At 40.8% G+C, this 15,644-nt stretch overlaps 1 protein-coding gene across 2 annotated transcripts in view; it reads left to right on the forward strand.

Moving 5' to 3' along the window:
* Nucleotides 1-15: 15 nt before the first annotated feature.
* Nucleotides 16-15,644, forward strand: part of RSPRY1 (ring finger and SPRY domain containing 1) — a 47,850-nt gene continuing 32,221 nt past the window's right edge. For both annotated transcript variants that reach the window (XM_067552225.1, XM_067552233.1), the window contains exons 1-2: nucleotides 16-126; nucleotides 13,852-14,345. In XM_067552225.1, coding sequence (XP_067408326.1) covers nucleotides 13,999-14,345 — 347 coding nt within the window. In that variant the 5' untranslated portion in view covers nucleotides 16-126; nucleotides 13,852-13,998. The remainder of the gene's footprint in view (nucleotides 127-13,851; nucleotides 14,346-15,644) is intronic.

The raw sequence follows: 15,644 nt of genomic DNA on the forward strand, positions 1-15,644 counted from the left end.
GGAGGAGTCGGTTCACGGAGTGGTAGGTCTGGCGCCTCCATCTTTCCGCCCCGCGCCCAGATGGCACAAAGGGGCAGCGCTGCCTGGTCGCCGGCCTGAGCTGGTGATGAGCCCGGCACCGCACCGGTAGGGACCGACCGCAGGCACGGAGTGAGACCTCCACAGGGCCGGGCGGACGGAGAGCAGGGGCTGGCCCGGGGGGAGGTGCTGTGGGGTTCCCCTCAGGCGTGGCAGCTGGGCGGCTCCGCGGGGGCGGGAGGGAGCTGGTCACCCCCGGGGGAGGGGCTGGGGGTTCCCCTTGCTGAGGTGAGAGGGGCCTCCCCGGAGCAGAGGCGGGGCTCTTCCACCCCGGGAGGAGGGGGCTGGTCTCCCTAGGGCGAGGGGTCCCCTGGGAGGAGATAGGAGGGGGATGGCTCCCCCGGGGGTGGGGGAAGTCCCAGTCGGGGGGAGGCAGTGGCATGCGTGCTGGCCCGGATGGAGGTGGTCTGGGGTTATGGGGCTGGGTTTACGGGGTAGCGGGGGGGGGGGTCCGGGGGCAGGTTCGTCCCAGTTCACACGGGGTTCTGGGGGGGTCTGTTCTTGTGTGGGGGAGAGGATATGGGGGGCAGGGTTGATTTGTCGTTTGGTGTGCCCCCTGTTAGCTGTGGTGCGTCGGGCTGTAGAGCGGATCGAGAAGATTGGAGGCTTTTCTCCCCTTTCTCCTCCCCCTCCCCCGGTCCGGCCCCCCGCAGGATGCAGGAGTTGCAATAGGTGCTGTTTGCCTTGAGGGTATACTGGGTTCCCGTTTTGTCTGGTGTTGGCTAGGCTGAGCACTGCTGATTAGTGGGGCATGCTGCAGGTGTCTGTTTTGACTGGGGAAGGGAAGGGGTGTGTGAGAGAGATCAGAGATGAGTCCTGTGCATCCCTGATTTGCATTTACTCTCTGTAAGTCACGGTTGTAAATGCGTAGGCTGTACCACTGCCTTACTAAGTGCAGTTATTTTATTTCTGACAATGGAAGGTGGATTGTTGCATAGAAGTTGGACATCCTCTTATTTGCACACAACTCTTCCTGTCTCTCCTATAATTTATAGTGGACCCTGGTGTGGCCATGTGTAATATGTGAGGATTGCTGTTTTCTGGTACTCTAATAGATGGATATTTTGCAATGTTTGTGAAAGAATGCTCTAAAGTAGAATAGAAGTTAACAGACACAAAGGTAATGGAGGGCTGCATATGGCCAGAGGGTCTCCATACTATACAGTTGTATCTAAATCAAGGGCAGATCCTGCTTTCCTCTCATGTAGAAGTCAGAGAGACTGTTTGTGTGAGGGAAAACGAGCAGGAGCAATGTCTATCTTAAAAAATAAGAAGTGAGGCCTGCAGTATTTTGGGGTGTATACTTACTCCCATTAGTAATCCTTACTCATGCAAGTAGACCTGTTGCTTTCAGTGAAACAACGTGCATGACTAAAGTTAGTTGTGTGTATGTGCGCATGTTATTAAAACAAACAAAAAGGGCCCTTTATTTATTTTTTCAATTGTATATGGATAGCAAGGCTTTGACTCAGCAAAGCACTCAAACTCATATTTAACCTCATGCACACTAAAGTCAATGGGGTTCCTCAAGGGCTTAAACTTAAATGTGTGCTATAGTGCTTTGGTGAATTGGAGGCCAAAGTGAATAAGCTGCTATTTTAGAAGTAATGCAGCCTATAAAGGTGAATTTAAAAACTAAAATGAAAATAGAATTTCCCAATCCATGAATCATGTGCTAAAGCAGCTCACTAACCAGGCTGCAGGGGACATCATGAACAGATATAAATGTTAACTTATTAACAACATTATAGACTTACTTCCTGGTTCACCAAAAAAGCCTTAATACACTGGGTTGCAAAGAGTTCTTTGGTATGTGTGATATGACAGATTGATTTTAATCCAAGATTCCTTCTGGGAGCCAGAAAAACCTAGAATGACTTCAAAGCCTATAAATACTTTATTTTAATAGATGGGAAAATCTCTAAAGTCAGAAGCTACACTTTGTAAACAGTGTATGGCCTACTCTCTGGCTAAAAATCATAGTCTTGTAAAACAAATGTTCTTCCTTGTATTACAGAGAACATCTTCGTAAATTGATTAAAAATTTAAAGATAACATTTATTTTTACTACTATTTTACCTTTTGTATTTCTCTTAGCTTGGAAAATTATAATGAACTTGTCAGTTTAATCTTTTCTATTAATATGCTACCACCATTCTACATTAATTGCAAATACGACAGAGGGTATTTTTGTTAATCATGGAAACATGTCAATTTGGTCTTGAGCGGTTTTTAAAGGCTATTTTAGGTTTGGTTTTGTTTTTTTTTTTTTAAACAAAGCTTAAATCTTGGGCCAAATTTCAACTGATATATATTCTATACCCATCACGCCTTGTTAGTTGGTCTTTTGGCGCATATGTGCGCACACACAAGGGGATTAACTTTGTTTTTATTTTGCTTTTAGAGATTTCTTAGCAGCTTCACCAGATGCTGTCTTTTGTGTATGTGGATAGAGGTAGTAAATAGAATGGGACACATTTAAAGGTAATCTGGAAAGAAGAAAGGGGGTGGGCTCTTATTCCAGTTCACTCTTATTTTTCCTCTACTTAATAAAATTACTTAAATGTTGAGAGAGAGAGAGAGAGAGAGAGTGATGGGACATCTGAAATCCCCAAGAAGTCCTCAAGAAAAACCAGAAGAAACTATGAATGATAATTTGATAGAGGTCTACAAAATTACAGGTGTTTTGGGAAAAGTGAATAGAAAGGTGTTATTTACCATTTCACACAATACCAAAACCAGAGGCCATCCATTGAAATTTAATAGGCAGCAGGTTTACTACAACAGGAGGAAGTACTTTTTCACACAATGCACAACTAACTCATTGCCATGGGATGTTGCGATGGCCAGAAGTATGGACCTGTTAGCCAAGATGGTCAGGGATGCAGCCCCATTCTTGAGGTGAGCCTAAACATCTGACTACCAGAAGACAGGGTGGATCAGTCCATAATTGCCCTGTTTAGTACACTCACCCTGAAGCTCTGGTACAGACTACTGCTGGAGACAGTATACTAGGCAAGATAGACCAGGGTCTGACCCAGTAGGGCAGCTGTTTATATTCTTATGTAGAAACTTCTTGGGGGAGGGGGAGTTCTTCCTTTCAGGTCTTCTTTACACATCGTATTAAATCAAATGGACAGAAATCTAGTAGGTTTTTTTATAAATCATTTGCAGACCACCTTCCATACAGCAAGAGATTTTATTATTTGTATTATGGTAGTATGTAGAGGCTCCAGCCAAGATCAGAGCTCCCCACTTCAGTAGCTCCTGTATATAGTCATAGCAAAAAAGAGTCTGAGATGGTCCCTCTCCTGAAGAGCTTACAGTCTACATAAACACAGACAAAGGGTGGGAGAAAAGAATCATTATTGCCATTTTACAGATTTGGAACCAAGGCACAGGAGAACAAGTGACTTGCCCAAGGCCACACAGGAAGTCTGTGGCTGAGCTCACTTCTGAACAGCAAGACCATCCTTCCTCTCAAGACGTTTTAAGATATCCCCCTTGAATTAAAAGATCAAAATTCTTCTAATGTCCTTTTGGTGAGCCAGTAGTCAGTTTTCCTATTGTTTAATAATGCAGTTGTGCTCTCCCCCATCCTCCCATTTTGTCACTTCATTGTTTGTTTTGCAGGACTAAGACTGGAGGTTCTAGACATTACTTACGTTCTGTGCTTAGGCAATTGTCTGACAACTTAGTGTAAACTTCTAACTGAGCCAGCATTGAATTTCTTTCAACAATGTTATCAAAATGTTTCACACATTCAAAACTGTTTCAGCATAGTTTATGCTTCCATAATACATTAGTCATACTACCTAACCTGGGGTATTACCATTTTTATACTGTAGATTGTAGCATGATTCACAGGGGTATGACATGTATTTTTGTTAGTACAAATTCTTGAATTCTCATTTTAAGTAGATCTCATTGTAAGAAAAGTAAAAGCTACATCAATAAGATATTGATTTATTATTTAAGAAAAGTTACTACTAGTAGAAAAACCTCTCTTCTCTGGGTTTGAATACATAGATAGAATGTTGAGTGAAGAATTGTTGTTTTTTCAGCTAGACAAGTTTAAAAAATAGTCCATTAAGAAAAAATAAATATTTAACACCCCCCCCCCCCCCTCTTACTCTAATTCCCTACCTCTAATATTTGGAACCTGAGTGAAAGATTGTCCCAAACCCACAATTGTTTTTCCTTCTTCTATTGAATGTTAGCTGTAATTTATCACAATCTTTATTCTGAATCCTCTTCCTATGAACTTTCTTCTCGCTAACGAGAGTAAATTCCTTTATTGCTGGCCAACTTTGAAACTTTCACATTTCTGTGTCTTAGTGTGCCTGCATCTCTTTTGCTCATAGGACTTGGGTTTGCTGTATTTCCTGCCACTGTTGTGCATTTCTGAAACGTAAGGTGTATCTTTCTCTCTGCGACTCCTCGGGCCAGGGCTGAGCCAAAATGCTTTCCCACTGTCCCATTCTGCTGGGTGTGATTCATCCTTGCAGATGCCATGAAACTTTCATGTTCCCACAATCCCTCCCACTTGTTAAAGGAACATGATCCTAAAAATGTGTTTCTGCCATTTCAGCCTAACTCAAAAATACAGCTACTTAAGGGAGCCAGCTTTTACACCTTTGCTGTATCTAAAAAGTAATCTTGGGGTCCTTTCAGGTTTTTGGAAGTAGTGTCCTATTTTATTAGGATTCAGGTTGAATAGCCTGGTAATGCTGGAGTGTGTCAACAGAAGACCTAAGTTAGCTTTTTAAACATTGTCACACAGGGAGGACAGTACCATCCAAATATTATGTAATTCTAACATGAGAAGAGAAGCGATTGCCTTCCCCGCAACATGAGACCCCAGCGGTCTAAATATTTGGTAAAACCTTTGGGAGAGAACAGTGACAGAACAGTCTCATGCTTTTTTAAAGCTACATTTTGAGAACCCTGGGGATTGACATCCTTCATTTATCTCTACACGAGACACAGCATGGGCATGAAAGACACAGGAGGCAATTGTCCTGCTCTTCTTGGCACTGGTGAAGCCTCAGCTAGAGTACATTGTCAAATTCTGGGTGCCAGACTTTAAGAAAGATGTGGGCAAATTGGAGAATGTCCAGAGGAGTGCAACAAAAATGATAAAAGGTTTACAAAACCTGACCTATGAGGAAAGGTTAACAAAACTGGGCATATTTAGTCTTGAGAAAAGAAGACTGAGAGGGAACCTGTTAAGTCTTCAAATATGTCAAAGGCTCTTAAAAAAAGGACAGTGATCAATTGTTCATTATGTCTTCTGAAGTTAGGACAAGAAGTAATCAGATTAATCTGTAGCAAGGGAGATTTAGGTTAGGTGGTAGGAAAAGTGTTCTAACTGTAAGGATAGTTGTGGGGATGTTGTGGAGTCCCCATCCTTGGAGGTTTTTTAAGAACAGGTTGACAAAAACACCTGTCAGGGATGGTCTAGGTATATGAGGTCTTGCCTCAGAGCAGGGAGGTGAAGTAGATGACCTCTTGAGGTCTCTTCCAGCCCTATATGTTAATGGTTTATCCACATACTAAATACCAGTGGGCAGTGACAGGACAAGTTTTTCCCACACTGCCCCACTAGTAAGTGTCAACCTTGACCTGGCATTTTAGAATATCAGTAAAATCAACTTAAAACAAGAAATAGGAATGAACATCTTGTGCACATAACATTACAGTTTCATATATACCCTCCTCTTCTTCCATTTTCTTCTCTCCTGATTGCTGTCTTCTCTCCTTATTATGTCTAACATGAGAGCAGATCCCTTGTCTCCTATTCATTCCTGACTTCAGTGGGATTACTCATGAGAAAGGACTGAAAGATTTTACACTCCAATACTGCAGTGATCTCTGCAAGACCAGATGCCCAAACCCATGTGGAACTCCACTGATGAGATCCAGGGCCAAAATTGTAAGCGCTGTGAGCAGGGTCCACATCTCTTCTCTCTCTGTAAAGCACTAAGCACACCTGTAGTGCTATATAAATGTCTAGTTTTTGGTCTCTCGAATGATAGTGCTAACCAGGGATCCAATTGTTATGGTGGTTTTTGTGATGTGGAAGCTAAACCCTGACCTGCAAAGCCTTCTGGGTGTGCAGACACTTAATTCCCCTGGGACTCTTGAGTGTTGGGGATATGCCCTTGTAGAAACAGGGCCTAGGAATTTTTTTAATTAAATATAAGAATTTGATTAGCCAATTGTCATGGAATCTCTTAAACATGTCGCTCAGTTAGGTAGAACATGCAAATGATTCAGCATAAAACTTAGTAATCACTTTTTGCAATCTACACTCTCTGAACACTGCTCAGCAGTTATAATGGAAGCCAAACAACTTTGTTCCTCAGCTCCATAAATCTGTTAGCCAAGATGTTTCTCTGCCCATTTTTCTCCAGTTTCAATACAGTCATCAGAGAAAAAAGTGAACTTCAATCAATTATTTTTGTTGTATTCTCATTTTTATATAAAGAGAATTTTCCTTTTTAATGAGACCTAGATCTCTCTCCCTGCCACAAGGTCTTAAACATAGTCAAACAAGTGACTGTCTATGGAGACTTGCAATTTAGTCTGGTTCATCTGTCACTGGTAGCTTGAACTTCACTTTTGCTTGGGATTTCCCCAGTGTTCCAGCACCCTTTTTCCAGGAACTGCATGTATTTTGTGAGGGGAAAACTAGGTTCTCAAGCAAGAATTTAAAATATTTTACCCACCTAATAGAAAACCATGTTAACACAAATCCCTTAACTTCTTGTATTCATTCAACATCCTTAAGACAGCTCAGACATGAAAGCTATTGATTTACTCTACTGTTAGGAGAGGAAAGTGTTGGCAATACTTAGCGCCATTTCTGAATGATGAGTGGAAGCTGAAACAAAAAGTGGTTTAGTGTCAGAAACTGCTTTCTCTTATGTATCTATGTATCCTTTTCTCATTTGCTGGAGAAAGTTTCATGGAGAGGGGAGAGTTTCTTTCCACCATGAGGCAATATTATGTTTGGCTGTAACCAAATGTCTAAGGAGGTGAATTGTTGATTCCTGGGCTGTATATTAGAGAAAAACAGATTTGATGCTATTTCCAGCCAAGACCTTCACTAACATTCTTTCTCTCCAAGATCTTTTGGGACCAGGCCTCTCATTGGTAGGTTTGATATTATTGATAGTGTCAGACATGCACCTCTATGGGACCTCTACTGTCGTATTGCTTTTTTTAGGCCCCTGTTTCTCTGCTGGGGATGCTTGTAGCATTATAAAGAGACAATAAACTCCTGTCCATCAAGAGACCAGCACAACTTGGAAGCTGCAGTGAGCAGGCCAGGGTAGGAATAGGAACAAGTAGGAAAAGTCATGAAATCTCTATCATTGGAGGTTTTTAAGAACAGATTAGGCATATGCTGATCTAATGAAACTGGAAAGCCCTCCTAGTTTTGACACAGTTTTATTGGTACAAAAGTACTTATACATTATGCTGGTTCCCTGATTAGCACTAGCTATTCCAATATATGCCCTTGTATACAACAAAACTGCATCTGCACTTACAATTATTATTCATTAATATATATTTGTATTGTGGTAGTTCCTAGGTCCAGGACCCCGTTTTACTAGCTGCTGTACAAATACAGAACAAAGACTCATTCTTCCTCAAGGAATTTACAATCTTAAGTATATGACGAGACGACAGGTGGATACAGACAGATGAGGGAGTACAAGGAAACGAGGCAGTATTGGTTAGCACAATAGGTAGTGGTCTCTGCGCACCAGCAGCCTGCCTGTTAAGGTTTTATGTATGCATCACAAAAAAAAAAAAAAAAAAAAAGAATTTGTAGGAACGATTTGAAGGTGTAATGAGGTAGCTTTGTAGATGCTTATGGAAAGTGCCTTCAAAGTGTGTGGGGCAGCATGGGAGAAAGTGCAAAGGTATTTGAAAATTTAACAAGGGGTGCAGTAAGTAGACTGGCATCATTGGCTGGTTGCAGGCGAGCATTGAAATCTGGATAATGAATGAGAGATGATAGTTAGGTAGTTAATTGGTTGTGTGGGGCATTGAAAATGAGTACAAGCAGTTTCCTGCAATAGAGAAGGGGGAGCCAGTGAAGGGAGGGATTTAAAGAAAAGGGTGGCATAGTCACAGCAACAGGTTATGAAATAGACCTTTTGTAGCATTCTGAATGGATATGATTGGCACAAGATTGTGCTTGTCCAGGCTGAAGAGAAGGATATTGCAGTAATTGAGATGCAAGATGAGTTTGGACGAGAGTTTTAGCTGTGTAGATGGATAAGAGAGGCCATGTCTTAGAAATGTTTTGCAAAATGAATAGGCAGGTTTTAGATATAGCCTGGATGTGAGGATCTAGAGAGAAGTCCAAGTCGAAGGTGATGTCCAGGTTACAAGCCTGAATAACAGGCATGATTGTGGTACTGTTGTCCACCGTGATAGGGAAAGGAGGAAGTAGGGAGGTCTGGAGTGCTGGGAGTGGGATTAGGAGCTCTTTTAGCTGTGTTTTAGCTTGACCTGATAGCTAGACATCACCAAGGGATATCAGAGAGACAGGCTGAGATTTTCGTTTGGACAGAAGGAGACAGATCTGGAGTACAGAGGTAGATCTGTGAGAGCTTTTATCAGAGGAGCTTTGCTGGTTTAAAAAAAAAAATGCATCCTTGACCGACATAGCTATGCTGGCAAAATTTTATTGTGTTGACTTGCTCTTGGATTAAATATCTGAACTGTGTACAAACTACATTTTTTTTTGTGTGTGTGTGGAAATACTTAAATTGTATTTGATATTTCTCTGTAGCTCTTATGTCAAGTATGGATCCCTTTCTACATGGACCTTAAGGGCCCCATTCTGTAAGGTTCTGAGCTTTGTAGCCTGATCTAACAAAGTGTCTAAGCATGTGCGCTCAGCATCTTGAGGGATCAAAGCCCTAATTGCACAAATGAGGGTATAGCTTTAGGGGATATAGCGATAATAGATTAAGGGATTTTCTTTCCCCTCTCAATCCTTAATTAAATACTTAATGGATTGTATTCAATCCTAGTGTAACTCCACTGACTTCATTGAGTTTAAAATTGAATTTAAATTCAGTCTTTAAAAGCTTCTATCATATATAATTGGAGGAGAGACAAGATGGGTGAAGTAATATCTTTTATTGAACCAACTTCTGTTGGTCAGAGAGACTAGCTTTCAGCAGAAGTTGGTCCAGTAAAAGATATTACCTCACCTACCTTGTAGCTCTAATATGCTGGGACCGACCCAGCTATAACTACACTGCATACATCCTATATAATTGACATTCCTGTTCTGTCAGGGTTAAGGTGACAAAATCCTTTTTTGAAACTGATGACCATCTACTACTAAAAACTAGTAGTCCAGTTTCGGGTAGGGGGTTGAGAAGGGAAGTGGGCATATTAGCAACCATACATGTAGATATGTACTCAGTTCTGAGCTTATTGACCATTTTAGTACACTTTGGTAATGGTTGAATTTTAGTTTCTGTACTATAAAGTGATTACAAGTCACTGCCCTGCTATCAGCTTTACAGGATGATGACAGCACATTGTGTTAATTTCCGCCAGAGAAGACAGTTTTGAGATTAGAGGAATAGGCCAAAAATTCACATTATTTGCAAGAGTCTGAACTCACGTTGGTTTTTTAAAAATGTTGTCTTCTATTCTATTTCATACATTACATGAAATAATATTAAATTTGTACTCCGATTTAAACATTGTGCTGTTATGAGACACTTAGTATGAATGTCACATATACCTTTCATGTCTGTAGAAATTACTTTCTCAGACATGTATTGGGATGTTGATAATCATTTTAGTCAAGTTATTTTAATTAATGGGACATACTCGACTTAAAAACATTCTGTTGTAAAGAAGTTTCTTTGCCTGTGTTCTTACTAATATCGTAACTAAGGAAGAGAACTGTCAATATCCATTATTTATTTTATTTATTTATTTTTTTATTTCTCTCAGCATGGACAATGGAAAATCAGTAAAGTCCATTTTATTTTCAGGTTCTTAGTGCTGCAAAGCTTGGGTTATAAACAGTGTAGGTGGGGGATTTGAAGTATTTTTGTTTGTTTTAGTTTTAATTGTGGAAACATTTCTATTGGCTTCCCATCTTATAAAGAATTGAGTTTGTTTGTTACACAAAGCTTAAATTTTGGGCCAATTTTGAGTGTTCCTTCATAGTTTTAATTCTCTCATTTTCTTTAGCCTTATATCAGGGATTTTTCCCTTTTAGGGGAATAATTCAACTGTTGCATAAATGAGTTCTCGGTTCTAAGGATATTTGTTCTGTTTTCATACAAATTCTCAGTTGATGAATTGTCCAAATATGGACAAGTGCAGAACCAATAGTTTTTACTAATTTTATTTTATTTTATTTTTTGCTATTTTCTATGGCAGAACTGCTTTGCTAAAGTGATACTTCTAGGGTGAAATTCTGGCCCCATTGAAGTCATTTTTACTTAACTCAGTTTACTGGGTTTGGGAAAACCAGTGAAGTCCTCTGGTATCTGCTCTAGGAGGCCCTTCCTGACTTCATGGTGTGTTCAGCATACCTTCTATCATGAATTCCTGTCTGTACTTTACTTCCTTTGTTAAACTTTTGATACTTATCTTTCATGGCCATATGCACTTAAGAATGTGTGTACTTCCTTGAATAGGTATGCAGGGGAGACTGTGTTGCATTATCTACCCAGGATAGATCATATTCCTGAATGCCATTCCAGTGCTTTGATTCCATATCTCCATTGCCAAACAAATCAGTTGTATTTATGTACTAAAACTGCTTACACCTTCTGTTTGTTCCCCATTTTTGTCTCTACCACACTGAGATGCTTCAAATTATTTTTAACCATTTTTTTGTCTCTTGTATCCCTCTGTTCCACCCCGTGCTTGTCCCTAAAGGCCCAATTTAATACTCTTAGTTCAGTTTTCCTTTTATTTTCGGCAGCTAAATTGATTTAGTTGAACTGGCCACCTTCAACCTGATACTGAAATCGTTGTTCATAGCAGCCTTGCAAAACTTGCAGTGCAAATCTACAGGCCCAGGCACAAAGTTTGTTCCACTACTCTTTGCTATGACAAAGGTTTAAAAAACAAAATATCTTTCATGCCCTTGGAAACCAATACTTTATTTACATGTCACTCTCCCTGGGAAAGTGAAGTTTTACTAGGCTGGTTTATAGACTGCACAGTTTACAATTATACTTATAGCTGTTTATCATTTTGGTTTGATTCTGTTCATGGCTTGAAATTGCATTTTGCACTTGCAAGTGATCTTGGTGCACAGATGAGTGCAGCCCTACACAGCAGCACCGTGACAGGGAGTAGAGCAACATTTGCAGAAGTTCCATTCTGACTAACCAACTTAGATTTGACAGAGTGAGACCCTTCTGTCAGTCTTTCTTTCATGTCCCGTTTAGCTATTTCATGCAGAGATTGATCCTTCCCTTCCCCTCTCAGAAACCAGTTATTTGGGAGAGGAAATCGTTCCTCACCCCATGTTCTGTTCCGATTTCCAAGTTTGTGAAAGCAAAGATGGGCCCCTGTTGGGCCAGGCTTAGAGGCCCCTCAGAGGCTCAGCTTTTGCTGGTCAGTTTAATCCTAAATCTAGTAGGTGGTGGTTCACTTTTGAAGGCCTGAGTGGCATGTCTTTTATAAGCACAGCACAATTTCTTGCACAGAGCTAAGAATTCCGTATTACTTTGACCATCAGGAAAACCACCTCCTTTCTTGGAAACCTACATTCCAAGTGAATCAGTCTTTTCTCAACCACATACGTGCACTGTGACTTGACCCGTAGCCAGGGTCACAGCTTCTAAAAGTACAGCTATTAAAATCAGTGGAGCAACCTAATTCACTGAGTATGATAAAGGCCTACTTTTCTATATTACTGCTTCTGTGTCCTAAAGACGTACAGTCCATTTCTGTTAGTGTTCCATTGGGGAGCCCAACTGCTCTGGAAGCAATTCTCTGGAACTGTGTCCAAAACAGTGAAATCTTGTCCTTGGAACATCTCTGTCCCACACAACTATTTGTCAGATTGTGCATAAATAATGATTCTCTGCACTAATACATATGCTGTGTTTATGTTAAATATATTTAACAGGTCTGTGGTGAGGCAGGGTTTAAATATCCTTCTCTCTCTCCCTATTCATCAGCTCTTCAGCGCATAGTTTGTTGTTCTTAAGTCATTGGTTAGCATAACTCCAGCACTAGATTTTGTATTTATTTATTTTTTTTGTTGCCTTGTTATATAAATGAAACCACTTGGATTAAAATTGCCTTGGCCTCAAAATTCCCAACATAAAAAGATTGCTTGGCCAGCACTAGACCCAAACGTACCAAAAAATGACTGTTCGGACTTGATCCTATGGGATGCTAAATACCTGCAATTCCTGTTCTCTTGAGTGGCAGTTGCTGATTCTCAGTGACTCTTGAGGTCAGGCCCTTATTAAGTAAATATCATTTGTTTAAAATAATAACTCAAGAAAATAATATTTATATATAGGAAGACTAAACAGTTAGTTCACTGTTAAGTCTATTGTCTCTCTATATAGATAGCTGATATAGAACTTTGTTTTTGTTCCCAGAGTCTCTTTTGAAGGGTAAATAATGCAGGGTTTGATCCACAAGGTGCGGAATACTGAACTCCTACTAAGGAGCCGTTTGCAAAGTGCACCTGCTCTTGTTTTTATTCATTGTCCTTTTTATTTAAAAACAATGGGATATGATGGGTGTGTAGTAAAATAAATAAATGAAGGTAGGTGGGTGTGGGTGTGGGTGTGTGTTTGTGTGTGTGTGCGTGTAATGTTAGACTTTCAGCCACAAGTCTGTGAGGAAAGAACATTTGAAGTGAATGTAGGGAGAGGCTTGTCTCCTAGTTGCCACCACGCAGTGCTTGTAGGAGAAGGGTTTGTGTGGCCCACCCCTGAATCACAGAGTTTGGAGACATGAGGAAAACAAGCTCCAACCCTGAAGATCCTTCATTTGGCCCCCTTGTGCATGTTCATTATGATACAATCTTTAATTACACTGCAAAGTCAAGCACTCAAAAATTAGTAATCTTAATCTTTTAACATGATTGTCATTGGCTGACCTTTCCTAAGAGAGGTAGGACCATGCAACAAGACTTAATATTTCTCACAGCTGTGTTAACATATTTTCCTAGCAGATATGCACTCTGGATTGGAGTGAAGCTGAGCATGTAGAACACATCACACAGTGCGAGCAGAGAGAGGGAAGGAAGGGAGTGTGATGCTGTGACTGAATTTGGCAACTTTATACATCCATCTTCATGTGGCTGCTCTAGAGGGTGATAGGAGGTTGGGCACACGTGGAGCCTGTGGGGGGAATGGAGGGATTTAAAGAGTCCCTGGGATGTACAATGTGCTTGACCTCCAGAAGCAACACCTTCTGTGACATTCTAGCCTAAAAGATTATGGGCTGTTTCTGCCAGAACTTCAGCATGTGTTTCCACAGAGGTTAGTTGTTTCAAACTTGCCCAATTTACACATCAGCATTACTTGCCCACCAAATTCCCAGGCATTTCAGTCAGAATTCTGGGTGCACAAAAACTGCAGGATGGGTCCCAGTTGCAAGCTAACCCCATATAAGCTTCAGGTATCTGCAAATTAATTGTTTACTTCACTACTGAAGGAGGAACTTAAGACTTACTTATTACTCAACATCATTGAAACAAGATTAACTTCCATTTTCCTTTCTTTTTTTTCCCCCCAGACATGCTGCTGGATGACAGTCCGTATCTTAATTGATGATGTCGGAAGCTAAATCTACAATTCCCCATTCATTCCAGCTGTTAGCAACACACAAAATGCAAAGACCACAATTCAGGATCACAAAAACATTATTCTTAAAACTTTCTAGATGATTGTAGTTGCTTTGGTTGTGTTCTATGCTAGCAGGAGCCTTCTCCAAGGTTTACTGCTGACTCTACAGCAGCACTTCCCCTGCATACTGGGAACTTTGGGGGCTAGCAACATGGGCAACTCCTGTGTTTGTCGAGATGATAGCGGTGTGGAAGACAACATAGAATCCCAGAATCAGCAAACACAGAACAGTAGAGTACCGGTACCTGAAGCAAGAAGCCATCCAAGGGACCCTGTAAGGCCACCCAGGAGAGGGCGAGGGCCACATGAACCAAGAAGGAAAAAACAGAATGTGGATGGATTAGTGCTTGATACGCTGGCGGTAATACGGACACTGGTAGATAAGTAAGTACCTCTGAAAGGGTCGCTCAATATTCATGAAAACGGTTCCATTGAAAACTACAGTGCTGAAGACTGAGACATTTCTTACTCAGAAACCACCAAGAGCATGCATGAAATTAATATTTTTAAGATAAGAGGGAAGGTCATTTGCATTGGATCAATTGCATTGGAAGGATTTTATTTACTACTTGTATATACTTCTTTCTGGAAATGGCTAAACAAAACTATAGAGAGACTGCTTTGATCTTCATTAGTTATGTGTAAACAGACCATGATGCTCTTCCTGGTTATAAAACTAATTCTTATTCTTAAAAACAACACATTGTAATTGTTCATATGATGAGCCTGGTGCTGCACTTATTGCACGCTCAAAGCACCCATTGTGAGAGTTTGGCATATACAAAGATCACAGGATCTGGCCCTATTTTGATGGTTATGCTATTGCTTTTCATAATCTTTCAAAGGGCCTCTAAAATGTTTGTGCATCATTATTTGGATTGGATAAAAGTGTGGATTGGAGAGACCAAAACAGGAGGAAAGTATTACCTATGTCATTTGCACTTAGTATTTCACAGCTGTGGTCTGAGCTTAAGCTGGATAAGTTTCAGTATAATGAGCTTTGATTCATGTATCTGCATGGGCACTCTGGAATGTGCCTGCTGGAGGAGTCTGCCTTTCTGCAATAGGGTGCTGTAAATGGGCACATGGAGTCAGATTTGCCTTGAAATTTATATTTTTTTGTAAAACCATTTAAAAGGACACCTTCAGCTTAGAAAATCATGCCTCTGTCTGGAATTTTTACCTACTAATGTTACAAATAACACCTAAGATGTGTTATAAATGAAAGCTTTTGAAAATATATACTTTTCTAATCTCCCTCCCCCAATCCAATTTATTTACTTTGTGAATTTGACACCACTTTATGCCTATTTACTTCTGTTTGTGTGGATTTTTCCCTTGACCACATGGGAAAGAGAAACGCTTAAAAACCCAGAAAAATAATATTAACATCTGTGGGCTTACAGAAGGACTCAGGGTAGGAGTAGTACCTGAAAATACATTTTGTTTTTGTGACGGGTTCTCCCGGGATGCATCTTGGCCTCTGGGACTGCTGAGCCCTTTGTCCCTCCAACCTGTGCTCCCTCTCACACTATGATGCTCTATCAAGCCACAAACCTCTGGCAGGCACTGCACTTACACAGACATCCACAAGCAGGGACACATCCAGCTGAGTTACATGAATGCTTTTCCCAGCCACTCATGAACCAACAATAGAGAAAGGCACCAGCCAGTTCCCCCAGC

Source organism: Emydura macquarii, unplaced genomic scaffold, assembly GCF_026122565.2.
Source record: "Emydura macquarii macquarii isolate MOO-44397 ecotype Brisbane River unplaced genomic scaffold, CSIRO-AGI_Emac_v2 contig_295, whole genome shotgun sequence".
Taxonomy (NCBI): domain Eukaryota; kingdom Metazoa; phylum Chordata; order Testudines; family Chelidae; genus Emydura; species Emydura macquarii.